General features: G+C 35.1%; 1 protein-coding gene across 1 annotated transcript in view; it reads left to right on the top strand.

The window, feature by feature from the left end:
* Nucleotides 1–20,617, top strand: part of ESD (esterase D) — a 35,359-nt gene that overhangs the window by 11,702 nt on the left and 3,040 nt on the right. Inside the window, exons 5-10 of the mRNA XM_004680259.2 lie at nt 1,535–1,633; nt 3,341–3,465; nt 4,450–4,569; nt 6,506–6,604; nt 8,621–8,788; nt 15,505–15,625. Of these exons, the coding sequence (XP_004680316.1) occupies nt 1,535–1,633; nt 3,341–3,465; nt 4,450–4,569; nt 6,506–6,604; nt 8,621–8,788; nt 15,505–15,585 (692 nt within the window). The 3' untranslated portion in view covers nt 15,586–15,625. The remainder of the gene's footprint in view (nt 1–1,534; nt 1,634–3,340; nt 3,466–4,449; nt 4,570–6,505; nt 6,605–8,620; nt 8,789–15,504; nt 15,626–20,617) is intronic.

The following is a 20,617-nucleotide window of genomic DNA, read 5'->3' as shown; positions in this document are numbered from 1 at the left end:
TACAGAACTGGGGTACAGGCCAGAGATGCGGAGGGTGAGAGGATTCACCAGAGACAGAGTTGGGAGCAGAACAGGCAGATGAGCGAAGTACACTGCTGAGGGGAGCAGCGGGCGGGCCAGGAGAGGTCTGCCACGCCATGTGGTCACCTCCGGGGCAGGCAGGAATCGAACTCGTGCGGAAGTGGCTTTAGCTTCCCAGTGCTGTGCTTTAACCCACTGCACCACTGGGGAGGGTCAGTTTAATTTTTTTTAAAGATTTATATTTTTATGCATACAGAACTGGGGTATAGGCCAAAGGTGCAGGGGTGGTGAGAGGATTCGCCAGAGCCAGAGTGAGGACCAGAACAGGCAGACTGAGGAAGTACACTGCTGAGGGGAGCAGCGGGCGAGATGGGAGAGGTCTGCTGCTCCATGTGGGTCAGCTCCAGGGCACGGGATGGAACTTGCCCTGAAGCAGCTGCAGCTAGCTTACAGTGCTATGCTTTAGCCAGGGAGGGTCTCTTCATTTATTTTTAATTCTTATAGGCACTTTGAAGTTATAATAAGCAGCGTTGTCCCTATTTTTCAAATGAAAGGACTTGAATGTTCTATTTACTGACTTAATTTTGGTTAGTAAGTTACCGTGTAGCGTGACTACACAGTGTGAAATCTGCAACTCCTGTTTTCCACACTGTTGCCCTTCCTCCTTTAAACATGTTTATGTTAAGGTCAACAAAATTGCTGACCTTTTCTCAGTATCTGGGTACAGTTCTCCACAGTGGTATGACTGTAGTATTTTTGGACAATGTACTACAAGAAAAATGGTAAGCAAAAAAAGACCTTATTTTCCTTCCATGACCAGTGAAAGTCTTTATGTTCTAATAGAGTTTATTTAACTGTAAATTCATTTAACAGTACTATCTAATGATACTTGTAATTTTATACCATATTAATTTAACAGTCTTTATTAGTCAAACGCTTAATACATTCTGTGATGGCTATTAAAAGCCAATGAAAATGATAAAAGGGATTTGTAGTTACTGCGTAATACTTTGGGCTTATTGGTAAGTCATATTGCTATTATCAAAACAAGTGCAATATTTAACATGGGCCATTGGAAAGATGCTATTGGATTAGGTGGTGTTTAATTCAGGCATCTAGGAAAAATGGCAGAAAGCTATATACAAACATGATTAAGCTTAGTTTCTTGCTGAGAACTGCCTGTTTGTATAAAGCGTAAGATTTTGTCTTATGATGGCCATATTGTCAAACATAAGTTAGAAAATATTTTGTTTTGTTGTAGTAATTGTATTGTAGTATTTAATGACTGGGTTTGATAACATCTATGAAGCTGTTAAAGCATTTGGTTAATGTCCCATATAACCATTTTACAGTTTGAAAAATTCTGAAATTCTAAGAAAAGTTTTAGATTAGATTCTTAGCTAATTCCATTATAAATGTTTTATGATAATGTCAAATGATCTTGTTTTCTGTCTTATAGAAAAAGACTGACTTATAAAGCATTCACAATATACCATATTATTTTTATTTTCAGGTTTAACTTGTACAGAACAAAATTTTATATCTAAATCTGGTTATCATCAAGCTGCCTCAGAACATGGCCTTGTCGTCATTGCTCCAGATACCAGTCCTCGTAAGTGTTCTTCTTCCAGAGATACTTTTTTTCCCAGAGATACTTTGTAAAAATATAAATCTCTGAGTTATAAGTGATATAATACATACATTACACAATTCATCTCATATTTTTTTTTACTGTCTTCATCTTTCAAGTGACATGACAACAAAATACTTTCCTATGAATTTTACTCATGACAATGTTCTGTTAAGGGACATTATTGATACTCCCACTTTATAGATTGAGGTACTTCAAAATAGAATTGGGCATCTTGTTTAATATATCACATGGGCACTAGTGTTGAAATAACATACAGTTTGTGATAATTTTTTTTCTATTCCATAAAGTTTCTTTACTAATTTATAATTATATCTTATTTCTGTTAATCATCAACCATACAGCTAAGCAAGTTTTAATATAAAAATGTGCTAATGTTAACATCAAAGTACAAAATAATACCTGAGAATAAACTTTTTTTTTTTTAAAGATTTATTTATTTATTCGTACAGAACTGGGGTACAGGCCAGAGATGCGGAGGGTGAGAGGATTCACCAGAGACAGAGTTGGGAGCAGAACAGGCAGATGAGCGAAGTACACTGCTGAGGGGAGCAGCGGGCAGGTCAGGAGAGGTCTGCCTCGCCATGTGGTTGCCTTCCAGGGCAGGCGGGAATCGAACTCATGCGGAGGTGGCTTTAGTTTCTTAGTGCAGTGCTTTAACCCGCTGCACCACCAGGGAGCGCCGAGAATAAACTTTTAATAAAATGTATTTGTAGTTTTAAATCTGTAAAATGTATTCAAATATAAATGATGTTGATAAATAGAAAAATGCCATGGTCCTAGATGTGTAGACTGAATATTCTGAGGAAGTCATTTCCCTCAAATTGATAGGCATGTTATTGTAATGGCACTTAAAATCTCAGTGGTTGATATTTTAACTACATGCAAATACAGAAAATGAAACTAAATAAACAAAAAAAGAATGTAGGAGAAATCCAGTGGGATATAGGTAAGTAGGGGAAACATGTTGGAATAATTCCAAAGCTTATAAGGAGACATTTTTAGTTCAGTATAGAGAACTGAACATACACTTGTCTCCCTTACCTTCTAAGACTATCAATAGACCTTCTAGGCTATAAATACAACTTCGAGACCATAAATAGAATTAAAGAAGTGGTAGTAACAAGAGATGGTCATGCGGATCAGAATCTCAACACATTTCTTTTTTTCTTTTTGTTTTTATTGAGGAAACAGTTTACAACATTGTATAGGTTCTCCCCCTCAGTATTTTAACATGCCCATCACCAAATATCCAGTCACTATATACCACCAACTAACCATTCTCCTGCATTCGTTACCAGCTCTCCTTCCCTGATTCTACAAACAACCATTCTATTGTCAGAGTCTAAGGATTTGTTTTTTTGACACATTTCTGAAAGGCAAAGGAGGATATACAGCCTTTGACAGGTAAAACAGCATGAGGAGGATACATGTACTTTACCTTGGCAGTGAATCTGTAGCCTGGAAGTTCATTCCCTCACTGACTAGTCACATGTCTCTATTCAGGAACAGGAGAGTTGGGAAGTATGTACCCCAGAAGACAGCGAACCTATTGATAATTGATGAACAGCTCTAATGTAGATGAACTTTCTGATTCATTTTAAAGTGTGTTATGAAACATGGCTGTTACTGTGGAGTAGATGAAACCACATAAACTTTCTTTGACAGGTGGCTGTAATATTAAAGGAGAAGAAGAGAGCTGGGACTTTGGTACTGGAGCTGGGTTTTATGTAGATGCCACTGAAAATCCTTGGAAAACTAACTACAGAATGTACTCTTATGTAACAGAGGAGGTAATTTTATTCTATTTCTAACATAATTTTAATAATTGCATAATATTTTGCATATGGTGAGTTTACTTTTTCCTAAGTTAGATGTTTATGTTTTTATTTACCATAATTAATAATTGTGTTATCTTTGTATACAATTTTCCCTTACTTGGTACTTGTCCCTAAGAATAGATTACAAAAAAGGAAATGACTAGGACAAAAGTTAAGAATATTTTTTTTTTTTTTAAAGATTTATTTATTTATTCATACAGAACTGGGGTACAGGCCAGAGGCTCAGGGACGGTGAGAGGCTTCACCAGAGACAGAGTGGGGAGTAGAACAGGCAGATTGACGAAGTACACTGCTGAGGGGAGCAGCGGGCGGGTCAGGACAGGTCTGGCTCGCCATGTGGTCTCCTCCGGGGCAGGTATGGAATCGAACTCATGCGGAAGTGGCTTCAGATTCTCAGTGCTGTGCTTTAACCCGCTGCGCCACCAGGAAAAGTTAAGAATATTTTAAAGGTTCTTTCTGTGTCATGTTTCCAAAGATGTTTTCTAAGGAAGATATACTGTGTATCCTACAGATACATTAATAACCATTGCCTACTTGAATTTTTTTCTTAAAGATTTATTTATTTATGCATACAGAACTGGGGTACAGGTCAGAGGTGTGCGGGGTGAGAGGATTCACCAGAGACAGAGTGGGGCATAGACCACAGGCAGATAACACTACAGAGGGGAGCAGTGAGTGGGTCAGGAGAGGTCTATATGCCATGTGGGTCACCTCCCTGGCCTGGGATCGAACTTGGTGCTGCAGTCACTGCAATAGTTTCATAATGCTATGCTTTGACCACCAGGGAGGGCCCGTCTACTTGAATTTTTTAAATCTTCAAACTATTTTAAACTTCATTTGGAAATATTAATTGTAATTATTTTATATAGTTTTTCAAAAAGTGTAAACATGAACATTTATTTCATAGTTTTTGTTCTACTGTTAAATTCTTTCTAGCTTCCCCAACTGATAAATACCAATTTTCCAGTGGATCCTCAAAGGATGTCAATTTTTGGCCACTCCATGGGAGGCCATGGAGCTCTGATTTGTGCTTTGAAGAATCCGGGAAAATACAAAGTAAGATTATTTAAGCTACAGTGACCAATATTTCTCTTGGATAATAAAATATTAGGAATTTTCAAAGACTGAAATTAGGATTTTGTTACTTCAGTATTGATACTAGACTTTCCTAGTATTGGGAATTTCAAGGAGGTGGGGGAGAGGAATATTAAGTTTGACTATTCAATATATGCTACACAATTACAAGTATAGGAATTCTAGCATGGTGGTTTCTTGTTGGTTTTTAATAGTATTATAAAAAGTCTTCTATTTCCTTTTTTTTTTACATTTCTTTTTTAAGATTTATTATGCATACAGAACTGGGGTACAAGCCAGAGGTGCAGGGGAGGTGAGAGGATTCACCAGAGACAGAGTGGGGGGCAGAACAGGCAGAGAGACGAAGTACACTGCTGACAGGGTCAGTGGGCTGATCAGGAAAGGTCTGCCCTGGCCCTGTGGATCACTTTGGGGGCAGGGGATCATACTCACGCTGAAGCAGCTGTGCTAGCTTGCAGTGCTGTGTCCTAACCCGTTGTGCCACCAGGGAGGGCCAATATCTTTTCATTATTTTATTCAAACTAGTTTTCCATACATTTTTTCCCAAAGGTTATTTTTGGTCATTACTATGCAGTATGTATTTACTTACACATTTTATCAGGAATAACGTTGTAAAGCTGGCTTTGATTTTCTGAGGTAGAAGATATGCATGATTTGTAAAATTTAAATTCTCTATTTTTTTTTTTTTAAGATTTATTTATTTATTCATACAGAACTGGGGTACAGGCCAGAGATGCGGAGGGTGAAAGGATTCACCAGAGACAGAGTGGGGAGCAGAACAGGCAGATCAATGAAGTACACTGCTGAGGGGAGTAGCAGGCTGGTCAGGAGAGGTCTGCCACGCCATGTGGATCTCCTCCAGGGCAGGCAGGGAATGAACTCATGCAGAAGTTGCTTAAGCTTCTTAGTGCTGTGCTTTAACCCGCTGCGCCACCAGGGAGGGCTGTAATTCTCTATTCTTAATGCATCTGATGAATATTGGAAAGCAGGTTGATTGCCAAATACTACTATCAGCTTTCCCATTTATTCATTTGAAATTTTATAGCTGTACATTTTTTTTTTGATTCAGTGAACCAAGGTGGATTGAGTATCATATGTAGTATACTGTGTAAAGCAGTATAGCATTGTGTTAAGGAAAACATGTTGTAGCAATGATCATCTTATAATTGCTTCTGTTTTTAAAATCACAGAGCTATCAGAAACCTAGAATTTCTTTAATCCAGTTCTGTCCCATCAGAGGAAGTTCTAAATCATGTCAGGTGTGCCACTGAGAAATGAAAATATTTTTTTATGGCAGTTTTTTGCTGTGGCACTAAATATTTTTTTAAAGGTTTATTTATTTATGCATCTAGAACTGAGGTACAGGCCAGAGGTGCAGGTGTGGTGAAAGGACCCACCAGAGACAGAGTGGGAAGCAGAACAGGCAGGTTGACAAAGTACACTCCTGAGGGGAGTAGCGGGTGAGATCAGAGGTCTGCTGCATGTGTGGGTCACCTTCCAGGCTTGGGATTGAACTCTTGTTAAGGGCTGTGGCTGGCTTCGTAGTGTTGCTCTCCAACCCATTGCATCACCAGGGCGGGCCCTAAGTATTTTTCTTTGGAAAGCCTTATTATAAAGTTGAACCTTAATTCATGTATGTCATGACACTCATTTTTTTGTAATAGGGTTTATTTTCTATTTTTTTTTACATAAAACAATCAATTTATTGTGTGTAAGGGAGAAGAACAAATTTGGTTGAAATTTTAGTCTTTTCAAATAGTTATAAAAGGGAAATTGTAAATCAGAGTTTATAAGGCAGCTATAAACAACTTCTAAATTTTTAAACAAGTTGCAAAGATCTGCTTATATTTGATTTGGCAAAATATAACATGTTTTTAAATATCCTTTGTTTCTAAAGTCTGTGTCAGCCTTTGCTCCAATTTGTAACCCAGTGCTCTGTCCTTGGGGTAAAAAAGCCTTTGGTGGATATTTGGGAACAGATGAAAGTAAATGGAAGGTAGGTATTGGATGACTGTCTAACTACTCATTCTTAAATTTTCTTATTTACTAATCAATGTTCACTACAGTCATTATATGTCTAGTTCTTCCAAATTAAGGATACATTGCTAAAAATATTTTTTTAATTCCCACAGTATACTAATTGTGTGAAAATTATGGCAGATAGCTGAGACTTTTTTCCCTGCTAATGGCTAATGTTTATTTCTAAATTAATATTAGCAGAAAATGCTACCTATTATTACTTAATTTAGACTTACCTGTTAACTATATTATACACTCAGTTGTAAGAGCCATAAAACGTGGATTTTTAATTATTTTATCTAGCTGTTTCAAAATTCATCATCTGTGAGATTTGGTTTATTATACATTTATGTAAATATTCTTTTTTTAAAAATGATTTAGTCATTTATGCCTCTGAGAATTGGGGTCCTGGCCAGCGGTGCAGGGGTGTGAGAGGATTCACCACAAAGCAGGGACTAGAACAGGTAGAGTGACTGAAATACACTGCCAAGATGAGCATGGACAAGACAAAAGAGGTCTCCTTTGGGTCACCTCCCTCGGAGGGTCAAACTCACCCTGTGGTGGCTTCAGATAGCTTCATAGTGCTGCGCTTTAACTCATTGAGCCACCAGGGAAGGCCCTGTTTTGCTTTCTCATGCATAGGACCATATTCTTTACAATCACATTAGTAGAGTGCAGGAAATAATGAATATTTAGATACTTGAAAACTGACAGTGCACATACATTGGTGTCTTGAGTCCTCGCCTAATGCAGATTCCGAGTTTTAAGATCTCATGTCAGGGAGTTGGTGATGTTTTCCTATTCATAGGAGCTTAGGGCCTAATAGAAAATTTGAGTAACAGTAACCTATAAAGGAAGCTAATCATAAAATTTTTCTCCAACTGTCAGATTTTACCCCTTTCATTTTGCTATGTTAAGACTTCTGTTATTAACTGAATAAATACATCATGCAGAATTATGAAATCATGGAACTTAGAACTAGCTGGACTTTATAGCTCCCACTTCCCTCTCTTTTTAAAGTAAAGAAAATTTAAAAATGTGCTACTTAGGAGAGACAATATTTTGGTTTCTGTTTGTCTTGATTGATACATGAAATTTATGATTAGTGAATATATAAATGAATGATAAGTATATTCATTGGTGAATGATAATATATAAAATTGTAACATGGGGTTTCCTCACATGATAAATTTGAGTTGTTATATGATTCAGATTTATTCAAATCAAGTCTTCCTTAAAATACGTGGGGGGTGCAGGCAACTGTTGCTGTTCAGTAGAGAGCCAAAGAGAGGGCTGAATGTATTTGTGTCTGAAATTACAGGCAAAACAAAAAAGGCCAAAAGAAAAAAAAAAGCTATTTCATTGAAATAGAGAATATTTAGAAGTAGAAAAGTTAGAAAGTTAGAGGAAATCATTTTTGGAGGGATTTTCAAAGAGAAAAATTTTATCTTTTTTGGAACATTTAAGGTTTATTTATTTAATAATTTGTTTATGGAAGTGGCATTGAATTACAGAATTTTATAAGCTTCAGGTATGGATAATGATCCATAAATCAGTGTCTGTTTATATACTACATTAAGTACACTAACTAAAAGTCCAAGTCTGTCCTTCACCTTGACCCTTTATACCTGACTTACTCCCCTCTACCCCCTCTCCTTCTGGTAACCACTAGTTTAAAAACCATAAGGGTTTAGAACAGAAAAGGCTACACTAAGAAGGATGCTTGAGATACAGGATTCACTCATTTAAAACTGCTTTGAAGTAAGGAATAGGCTGTAATTGGGAGATTGAGTTCTGAGGCCCTTACAAATAAAAGCCAGGTATGTCAGATTTTAATCCAACTTAAAAAAAAAATATTCAACTTTCTGAGTTACTCAGCCTTAGGCCTTAAATAATTTTAAATTTCTGTTTGGTTATAGAATAGAATCTGAAGAGTATTTGTCTGAGCACCTTTAATTTTTTTTTTTTTTCCCCCGATATTTCCTCTCTCTAGGCTTATGATGCTACTCATCTTGTGAAGTCTTACCCAGGTTCTCAGCTGGACATTCTAATTGACCAAGGAAAAGATGACCAGTTTCTTTCAGATGGACAGTTACTGCCTGACAACTTCATAGCTGCCTGTACAGAAAAGAAAATCCCTGTTGTTTTTAGATTACAAGAGGCAAGTACTAGGAAATCTAAGTTTGTTTTCAATAACTATAAAAAATTAAATTTCTATATTTCCTTTATGATTTTAAAATGTGTGCTAGAATTTAATAATCGATAAAAGCTGTAATATAGTCTGCTATCTCCTACCCCCTTCTCCTCTTTGCCTTCTTCAACCATATTCTGGCTCTCCTTAATTTTATTTTGGAAGTTGATTGATTTTATTATCATATTAAGGCTTATTCCTATTAAGTTAATGACATCTAAGACAATAGAAATTTTCATAGAAATAGGAAAGCTTTTAGGAGTGAAAAGTACATCAGTTTTCTGTTTTACTATAAAACCAGTAAGTAAACTTCGTGCTTGAGCAGTACTTAATTTTCACCATTAACAGGTATATCTTTTTGTATATGAGAAACTTTTTTGTAGTGGAATAAAAATAACACCTTGCATCGTAATTACTTCTCACATTGTTTATATCTTAACTTCAGAAACGGATTTTTCTCACACACGTACACTTTATATTACTTGATTTAGATGCTAATCTAGTCTTTGTACTACTTGTTATTTCTAGTTATTTAAGAATAATTACCAGCTTTCAATTGGCTTGCAATTTTTTTTTACATAAATGATCTTTATTATCCACTACTCAACCAACTTCATGCTCTTGGTAGTTATAATTTAAGAAATTCTGCTTTTTGAAAGTATTCTTAAAGTTTCATTATAAAATATAAACAAAATCTTTATTTCAGAATGGAAACTACACACTGAAAATTATACACATTGTGATTTTCAAAAACATTTTCACGTTTAATGGCAATGTGTCCACTATAGTTATCTAAAACATAATGATAATTATAAATAGTGAAATAACTTGATCAAAATGTACACTGTGGTACATTACAGTTTACAAAATGTTTTTACAACATTAGCTTATTTTATCCTTATATAACTAAATGAGTGATTATTTCTTTCATGTTCATGTGATTTGTTGTTTTTAATTTTCAATTTGTTTTAGCTGGTAAAATACACATAAAATATACCAGCTTAATTAATTATTTTTATTTGTACAGCTTAGTGGTATTGCATGCATCCTAATGTGCAGCCATCACATGACTCTTGTCATTTTGTAAAATTGAAATTCTACACTTCCAAAAGTCACCTTCCCTTACCCCAGTCTTGGCAACAACCATTCTTTCTACTCTTATGATTTGGCTGCTATAAATGTCTTAAATAAGAGAGTCAAATACGGTATTTGTCCTTTTGTGACTGTCATGTTTCATATAGTATAATATTTTGAAGGATAATCCAGATTATAGCATGTGTGGGGATTTTTCTTTTTTAAGGCTGAATAATATTCCAGTGTATATCTGTACCACGTTTTACTCATCCAGTCACCTGATAATGAGCTCTTGGGTTGTTCATATGTTTTAGCCATAATGCTATTAAATACAGAAGTGTATGTACATCTCTTTGAGACCCTGCTTGCAGTTCAATTCCTGAACTGAACTGAATTCAGTAGAATTACTGAATCATACGCCAATTACACTTTTAATTTTTTGAGTAACGTCCGTGCTGATTCTGTCTGGCTCTGTCATTTTACATTTCCATCAACAGATTCCAGCTTCCCCACATCCTCATCAACACATTTTTTTTTCTGACATTTTTTGATAGTAGCTATCCTAGTCGAATGAGTCGATGTCTCATTGTGGTTTTGATTCATATGTCCCCAGTGATTAGTGATGTTGAACAAATTTTTTTGTGCTTATTGGTCATTTATATATTTTTTCAGAAATGTCCATTTTAATTTGGTTTACTTTTTATAGTTATCAGTTCTCTATATTCTAAGTAGTAATTCCATACAGATAAATATTTGCAAATATTTTCTTCCATAGGTTACATTTTACTCGATGTTGACTTTGAGTGCCCTTTTTTTTTTTTTGTTAATGTTCATGAAGTCCAATTTAACTGTTTTTTTCCATTGTTCTCTATGCCTTTGGCGTTATAGCTAAGAAATTGACTGGTCCAATATTGAGCTTTTGTGTTATGTTTGTTGAAGATCCAAATTATTTTCTTTACATGTAGATATCCTGTTTTCTCAGCTCTGTTTGTTGAATACTGACCTTTTACATTCTTGTCAAAAATAATTTGATGGTATTTGCAAATTTTTATTTCTAACTATTATTTAACCATCAGTAGTGGGTTTCTTTGTTTTGGTCTTTTCTTAAAGGAAAGGTTTTGGGATTTCACCATTAAGTGACTTTTCACATATTATTCATCCAGTTTCTGTTGTTGAGAAGACAGAATCAGAGAATTTACCTATATCTGAAGTCACACTAGTAGTTTATGGAGAAACAGAACTAGAGGCAAGATCATGTGACTATACTGTCCGCTGTTCCTTCCCTCTGTTTAGCCATTCCTAAGCAAGATGACCAGTGCTCTGAAAAACAAAGCGATGTAAACAAAGTAGCAAAAGGAAAAATTGTGTATAATCTGCTACCTACCTAACTTACATAGAAAATTTTAACAAATCTCCATCTTTTAATTGATATTTAGAACATTCAAACAATGGGTGTATCTATATAACATAGAAAATCATGTTAAAAAACAGTACCTTGTTGTCTTTTAGTATCCTTTTTTAAAAAAGATTTATTTATTCATACAGAAGTAGGGTACAAGCCAAAGGTGCAGGAGTGGTGAGAGGTTTCACCAGAGATAGAGTGGGGAGCAGAACAGGCAGATCAATGAAGTCCACTGCTGAGGGGAGCAGCAAGTGAGTCAGGAGAGGTCTGCCATGCCATGTGGGTCACCTCTGGGGCCCAGGATCGAACTTGCACTGAAGCAGCCACGCTAGCTTGCAGTGCTGCACCACCAGGGAGATCCCTTAATATCCATTCTTAAGTAATGAAATTACTATAGATTATTTTGAGCATGAAATGCACGCTTTAGATCAATAACTGACTTAGTAAATCAAAACACTAATTTGGTTATAAATGAGTAAGTGCATTTAATTATATTAACTGTAGTTATAAATGTTACATAACAAACCTTGTTTTTCCCCAAAATGACTTTTACATCTTAATATTAGCCATGCTGGTTTCCCTTCTGTGTCCCTTGAGGCTAAACCAGGAAATTCTGTTTTACTGACAACAATGTTTTTTAACAGACTGAAAAATCTCTGGAGTTCATTATAAAAATGGCATAATTAGAACACTGATGAAATTCTTGGAGGGAAAAATAAATCACCTTATTTCTACAATGCCCACATCCCAAACAACTGAAAACTTAGGTGACTGTACTTAATGAAGAGTCAAGACAGTATATTCATTTCTTTAAAAAATGGGAGGAAATATTGAAATGACCAATAACAATCTTAGCTTAGACACAGTTTTCTGTTACATTCCTTCCAACAAGATCATGTGAACGTTCAAGCCAACTTCCATTGACCTCAGATTATCTCAGGACTGAGAGTTTTATCAGCTGTTTTATAGTTTGACTACAAATACAAGTACAGTCTGATTATCTCAGATCTGAGAGTTTTATTATCTGCTTTATTGTTTTATTATAAGTATAGTGTAAGTATTTTCTCCTGAAATGGGAGCTGTGAAATAAATTAGTTAAAGCTTTGAAGAAGTAAGTTAGGGTGTGTGTGTGTGTATGAGAGAGAGAAAGAGAGAGATTCAAATTGGAACAATTTATTACAGTCATGTTCATGTACATGTTTTTCCCAACTCCTTCATTTGAGTCTTTTTAGTGATGTTAATATGCTCACCATCTATTCTGTCCTCTTTCAACTGTCTAAAAGATTGAGAAAGAAAGGACAGTACTTGGGGTTATTTGGTTGCTATATCATATAGTTTTTCTGTTTCTGTTCGATTTCGGCAGATCTGAAGTGAAAAAGCACCAAGTAGCAGAATTCTCCTTACATACATAGTTAGATAACTATGAAGAGGAAAGGCTTAATTTGTCTACTTTTCACTTACTGAAGTTACATAATGAGGTTAAAAATTGAGTAACCAAATAGTGAGGAAATTTTAAGAAACAACCTCTTCTTGGAGATTTAGAAGTAAAGGTTTACTCTCTGCTCCAGTTACATTCTTGTTAAAGATTCAGAATCTATTTTCAGTTCTTTTTGTGCCTATATCTTTTAGGAAAGAGTCAGAGCCAGAAGAGAATTACAGAAATGCAAACATCTCTCACTCATCTCTGTATCTCCAGGCTTAGCCTGATTGCCTAGCATAGAATCTCAAGAGGTGCTCAATGAGTGTCTGTCTTTCAACAGTCTTCTTTTTTGTGTTCTGGAGATACTTAGTAACTGGGAATTCATACTTTTCTAGTTGATTCTGTAAAGAAATCCTGCCTTATACAATAAATGTTCCTTATAGCTACTGAAAGAGCACTGCTGCTTTTTTTCAGAATTGACTGAAGAATGGAAGAATAGATTCATTTATTTTTATTTTGTGTCAAGAGTTTTGCTATGGATGATTTTTTCGTTTAAACTGTGATAAAGAGGAGGAAAGTAAATGTGATTGAACAAAGCTGCTTAACATACCAGACCAACTCAAGGAATTTAATGAAAGAAGCCACTCCTCCTTAATAACATTGATAGATTTTGAAACTAATCAAGAATGACATACTTAGCTCTAATTATATAAGCATCTTCTATTTATCAAAACAATATTAATTCACATGTGTTCTCTTTATGTTGATATTTTAAATTTTCTTGGTCCCTACTACCTTGCATTTTCTATTTTCTCATAAAGGTGGATCTTTTATTAAAAATAATTATGGAACTTAGGAACATTTGCTTTGTATTTCAGATAAAATGCATTGAAATAGTGCATTTCATAGTGCAGTTTTGAAAGTTCAAATTGTTTCTTGTTTTACCCTGGAACTTCTCTAATAAACTAATAACTAATATTAATAGTGACAGCAATAATAATGGTCGCTACCCAGTATGTATCTGAAACTGCAAAGCATTTGATACACAAAACCAAGCATAAAAGTACAGGGTATCCAGTTACATTAGGATCTTTGTCATGTAAATCATTCCTTTCTATCAGATCTATCCTTTTTCTGTGTGTGTGTAGAAAAATTGGGAGGTACTGCTTAGTACTAGATGTCACAGGTTTTGTGACCTGGAAATCATGGGTCTGTTTAACCTCTTACGAATGAAATGGATGGAAATTCTTTTCTAGTAGTTCTTCATATAAGACTATTCTTCATCTATAAATTTAATAATAAACTGACACTTGTGTAGTCACTAAAAGGTATGAAATAAAATAATTACAAAAGCTAAGCCTTAATTTTGACGAGATTTGTATCAGATTTACTTCTGTGACTCGGCCACAGAAAATAGAAAACAGATTGTAAGTTACTTTGATAACTTTAAACAAGAATGTTTTTTTTTGTTTGTTTTTTAAAGATTTATTTTTTCATACAGAACTGGGGTACAGGCCAGACATGTGGAGGGTGAGAGGATTCAGCAGGGACAGAGTGGGGAGCAGAACAGGCAGATGGATGAAGTACACTGCTGAGGGGAGCAGCGGGCGGGTCAAGAGAGGTCTGCCACGCCATGTGGTCACCTCCGGGGCAGGTGGGAATCAAACTCGTGTGGAAGTGGCTTTAGCTTCTTAGTGCTGTGCTTTAACCCGCTGTGCCACCAGGGAGGGCCAAACAAGAATGTTTTATTAACTGCTGTTCCCAAAATACAAAGTGTATAACTCTGGAAGTCAGAGATTGAGAATGTTTACTAATTCATTAAAACTTGAAGAATTTACCTTGTTCCTGAAGCTCAGGTGATACTCTTGTGTGATGTGTTTTTGTTTAAGTAGTTAAAAAATTGCATTTTCTCCCATCAGATACCAACTTTATCAGAGTCAGTAGCTGAAATTTTATATCATTAAAATTCTCTAGTCCCCCTGGTATGTTGGGAAGAAGGGCAGTCCCCCAGTTTACTGGTGTTAAAGCCCTTATAAAGCTCTTTGCATTTTATTTATTTATTTTTTTTTTCCTTTGAAAACTACATCTTATTTTCTACTTGGAGGGCCTCCAAGGAGGGAGTGCCTCTCCATTTACCTATATCAGTGATTTTAATTGAAGGGATAGATTGAGATCTGTTTCAGCTAAACTGCTCAGCACATTACATTTCTCTCTGCTTCACTGTAGTTTTCAAGAGTTTACTGAGTTTTACCCAACTTAGGTTTATTGCTAAAGCATGTTAGGTTTTAATGAATTGTTCTTTACTGAAATAAATATGTATAGCTTACTGTGTGGGAAGTGGAATTCTTAGTGAGATTTAGGAATACTGTGTTTAAATTCCCCATGATAGAGCATTTGGACACTTTGATGTTTGCATTGTTTATATGTACTTACTTTATATTCATTATCCTATTGATTATTAGTGTGCTTGTTTTATGAGTTCAAACTTCTTTTACTTATCTCTATGCTCTCTAGATTTTGTTCTTTTAATGCTCATTATCGGACCAATGTGTTCTTTTTGCACATTAATGAAAGCATTTAGAACTAAGCTACATATAATGTAGTCTTCATATTTTGCTGCTCTTTTAAGGTACAGTGAAAATGTTGAAATACAATAAACATTTTAATTATAATCCTTCATAATATTTTAACTATGTGCAAGCAAATTAAGTAACCTATTTAGTGTGACTAATATTAATGTTTCTAAATGATAGATAAATGTTTCTTTATCTCTTCATCTTTCTCTTCTAGGGCTATGATCATAGTTACTACTTCATTGCCACCTTTATTTCTGATCACATCAGACATCATGCAAAATACCTGAATGCATGAAAAACTTCAAATAAGAAAATCATCTCTGATTATGGAAATGGTAATAAACAGAATTTTAGAGAAAAAAGATATAAAAATGTTGTTTTTCACAATACTCTTTCTAAAGTTAAATCCCCTTCTGAATAAATAATGTAAAACCTTCTGATTTAAAGAGCTATTTTACCAAAATTCACATGGGAAATTTTTCATCCTTGACAGCTTTTTTTTTTTTTTTTTTAAGATTTATGTACTTATTTATGCATACAGAACTGGGGTACATTCCAAAGGTGCAGAGTGGTAAGAGTTTCACCAGGGATAGTGGGAAGCAGAACAGGCATATTGACAGAGTACACTGTTGATGGGAGCAGCAAGCAAGACAGGAGAGATAGAGCATATGTGTGTCCCTCACCAACAAATCTATCATGAGAAATACCTCACAGAAATAAGCATATAAACCTATATAAGAATGGACATAAAAGTACTATTCATAATAACCAAAATCTGAAAACCGCAGGAGTCCCCCTCTATAATACATGGGGAAAACTAGGGTCTAATTCATATAACAGAATACATTAATGATTAATGAACACACTAGCAGCCTGGAGTCTCAACTATAACCTGGTATGAAATAATCTAGATGCAAAATATAGATCATAAAAATAATTTTGTACCCTTTCTTACAAGGTTTAAGCCAGTCAAAACTCATTAATGGTGTTCGAAGCTAGGATGATGTTACCCACAGTGGGGTTAGGGACAAGGTGCTAGGGAGAGGACTGGAGGGCAGCATAGCAGGGTTTAGGGTATTAATGATGTCCTCCTTGTTTATCTGTGTGCTCCTCATATGAGCTAATTTGCATTGAAAATGCATTGATCTTCCACTTAGAATTATGTATTTTTCATGTGTGTTATATTTCAGTGGCATTGACATTAAAAATGTAATACACAATTATTCTGTGAAGACCCTAAATGTAATTCTGCACAAAGAAGATACAACTCCTGATGTTAACAAAGAATACTTATCTGGGGGAATAAAGTCTCCAGTGGTCACATCATTTACATATTCAACTACTGTATGTCACTTAGAAACCACTTAGAAGTGAAGATGATCTGTGATACTTCAAAATAGTGACTCTAGTGATATTTCTGATTTTCATGATACAGGTGAAGACTTTGGATAAAAACTGTTGCTTTTTATTATAGTAGCAAATTTCTCAGTTAATTTTTAAAAAACATTTTTAATATATATGTTTAATAAGATGTGATGAGTAGACTGAGTTTATATTGACAAGTGTATTAACATCTCAATTACATGCAAAAGGTTTTTGGATTTGGACACAATGGACATAAATTTCATGTAACAGATAAAATTTGTTTATGGAATTTAAGAAACCAAAACCACTTTAAATTGAAGACAAAAATTGTCATCAACTTTTTAAAAGTCTTTTCATTTCAGATTGGGTTTGGGTAAGGAAAGGAAATGCCATTGGTTATTCTTCAGTGGTGAGGATAGCAACAGTGAAAAGGAGTTGATAGAGAGGGTGGATCAAATAAATAAGCAGTAACAACTGCATTTGGACATGGAAACAAAGTAAGCTGAAATTAAAATTAAGGTTGACATTTCTAAGAATGAAACTTCTAATGTAAAATGGATGAATATTAAGTAAAGAAATAGTTTTAAATTTTCTATAAATATATGACTGACAAAATTTAGGGACTCAGTTTTAACTAAAATATGTAGGATGTAATCTTAGAGGCAAAAAGAGATGTAATGAAAGTGAGGAAAACTCTGTAAAGTGTGGTGACAATTGATTTTGATTTTTAAGATTTATATATTTATGCATAGAAGAGGGGTATATGCCAGAGGGGTGCAGAATGAGAGGATTCTCCAGAGACAGAGTGGGGAGCAGAACATACTAAAAAACACGGAAATGCTAAGGGAACAGCAGGTGAGATAAGAGAGATCAGCTCTCAAGCTGGGGATTAAACTCATAGAGCAGTGGCTGCTGATAGCTTGATAGCTCTTAAACTTTGACTCCTGCACCACCAAGGAGGCCCCCTAAAGAACATGACATTTTTCATTTTTTTAAAGTTTTTTTTTTTTGAAGTAAGTTTGCATTATCACATTATATAAATTTTAGATGTGCATCACTATAAATCAGCCCCTACATACCACATTGTATATAACTAAGAGTACAATCTGAACTTCACCGTGCAGTTGACCCCTTTTACCTATTTTACCCATTTCGCTACCCCTCTGGTAGCTACTAATTTGACCTTATAGTCTAAAATTTTATTTTTCCTTTATTTAGCAGATTCATCTGTGTGCCACCTAGGTAAAATCAAGAGTGTTTGTCTTTCTATATCTGAGGTATTTTACTAAGGATGTTATCCTCTAGGTCCATTCATGATGGCAGGATTTTATCTTTTTCTTTAGAGATGAGTACTGTTCCAGTGCATATATATTACATCTTTATCCAGTCGTCTGTGAAAAGTAGAAGTAAGATACTTCTTACTTTTAGCTATTTATTGTACATACTAAAGTTAATAGAACAATGGTTTGTATATAGCTCTTTTTTTTTTTTAAGCATCCTTGTTTATTTTTTCATTGTATGAGATTTCTCCCATGAGGTGGATCACTATATTTTTTTCTACCACCAAAGTGCTCACAGCCCTCCACCACACTCTACCAGGCTTTCCTCCCCCTCTTTTCTCTAATGTCCTTGCTCCCTGCCCCTCAACCACCTCCTGAGTGTCTCAGATATACGGCTGCTTTCAAGTATCCATTTTGTAGTTTCTTTGATCCTTTGCTTGGTTTCTCTAAATTTCACATACAAGTGAAACCAACCAGTATATAACTTTCTCCATCTAGCTCACTTCACTAGAATTATGTCTTCCATTTCCATCCATGTTGCCTCAGGTCGCATGAGTTTGTCTCTCTTGATTACTGAATAGTATTCCATTGTGTGTATGTACCATGTGTTCTTGATCCACTCATCTGTGTTGGGCATTTAGTTGTTTCTCTATCTTAGCTGTTGTACATAGTGCTGCTATAGAGGATTCCTTTCAAATTAGTGTTTTTGTGTTCTTTGGGTAGGTTTCTAAGAGTGGGAAGTAATTTGTAGTCTTTTGAAGAATCACCACACTTCTTTCCAAAGGGGCTGGACTATACAAACCCTGAAAAGCCAAAGCTCTCCTGAGTAGAAAGGAAACAAAATGGAAGTATATATTAAGATTTCAAACAATACTGTAAAGCCATAATATTAAAACAACATGGTACTGGGACAAAACAGACATGCAGACCAATGGAATAGAATAAGAGCCCAGAAGTAAAACCACACATTTATAAACAACTAATCTGTGCCAAAGGAGTGAAGTATATGCATTGGAACAAGAAAAGCCTCTTGAATAAATGGTGCTGGGAAAATTGGACTGCCACATGCAAAAGGATGAAAGTAGGCAAATATCTCATGCAATTCCTGAAAATCATCTCAAAATGGATAAAAGATGTTAATGTAAGCTCTGAAACCATAACAAATATAGAGCCATAAAAAACATAGGCAAAACACTCCATGACATAAACTTCAGGAGCATCTTTGCAGACACATCTCCAGCAGCAAAGGAAACAAAAGGGAAAATAAACAACTGAGACTATATCAGACTAAAAACTTCTCTGTAAAGCAAGTGAGTAACCAAAACATATCCTACTAAATGTTTCAAACATATTTGCACACCATGCATCTGATAAAGGATTAATAGCAAAGGGCTACAATATGCTTATACAGCTCAGCATATATCTCTTTGAAATGGTATGTTTGTATTCCTAGGGTAAATACCCAGAAGTGCAATAACTAGATTACATGGAATTTCTATTTTTATTTTATTTTTCAAAAATTGATCTTTATTTTTTAATGTATTCATTACATCATCCTTCCCTTTTGCATAATGTATTATTTCCCCTTGAAATTTCCCCCACCAAATCACCCGTGCATCATCACCATAGTCCCCGTGCTTTTCCCACCCCTGTAGTGATCCTTTCCCCTCAGCCTTCCCTACAGAATGTCTGATCTGTTGTTGCTGGATGATTTTGATTTTTTACAATTCCTGGATCCTTTATTTGGTTCCTCTATATTCCTCCTATAAGTGAGACCATTTGATATTTTACTTTTTCTTTCTGGTTTATTTGAGCATAGTCACCTCCAGCTCCATCCATGTTGTCACAAATGACATGAGTTTATCCTTTTTGATTGTTGAGTAATATTCCATTGTGTACATATGCCACATCTTGATCCAGTTATCTATTTTTGGGCATTTGGGTTGCTTTATAGCTTCCTATTGTAAATTGTGCTGCAATAAACATAGGGGTGCATGTGTCCTTTTGAAATATTATTTTTGGTGTCCTTTGGGTAAATACCTAGGTGTGGAATTGCTTGATTATATGGAAGAGCTCCATTTTTAGTTTGAGAAACATCCACACAGGTTTCTATAGTGGTTGGGCCACTTTGCATTCCTACCATTATTGCAAAAGAGTTTTTCTTCATATCCTTGGTAAACAATTGTATTTTTAATATGATCATTGTCACTGGTGAATGGTGGTACTTCATTGTGGTTTTGATTTGCATTTCCTTGATTACAAATGATGTTAAACATTTTTTCATATGCTTGTTGGCCATTTGCTCTTCTTCTTTGGAAAAGTCTTTTTTTTTTAGCTCTTCTGCTCATTTTTTGACTGGGTTGTTTGTTTTGTTGAGCCTCATTAGCACCTTGTAGGCCTTTGTGGTCAGTCCCTTGTTAGTATTGTGTGCAAAAATTTTCTCCCTAAGATATATATCAATCCATGATGGTAAAACCAATTTCTACCAACAGTTAACAAAGACTATCTTTTTACCACATTCTCTCTAGACTTGTAATTTCTTGTCTTTTGGAAAATAGTCATCCTCACAGGTATGAGATGATATAGCTCACTGTTGCTTAGATTACATTTCCCACAGTAAGAGATAGTACCAGCTTTTCATGTGCCTATTGGGTAGCTGTATGTCTTTTTTTTTTTTTTTTT

This window comes from Condylura cristata, unplaced genomic scaffold (assembly GCF_000260355.1).
Source record: "Condylura cristata isolate star-nosed mole 26May11 unplaced genomic scaffold, ConCri1.0 scaffold00010, whole genome shotgun sequence".
NCBI lineage: Eukaryota > Metazoa > Chordata > Mammalia > Eulipotyphla > Talpidae > Condylura > Condylura cristata.
The sequence above is the reverse complement of the archived record's forward strand: the minus strand, read 5'-3'. Positions and strand labels throughout refer to the sequence as shown.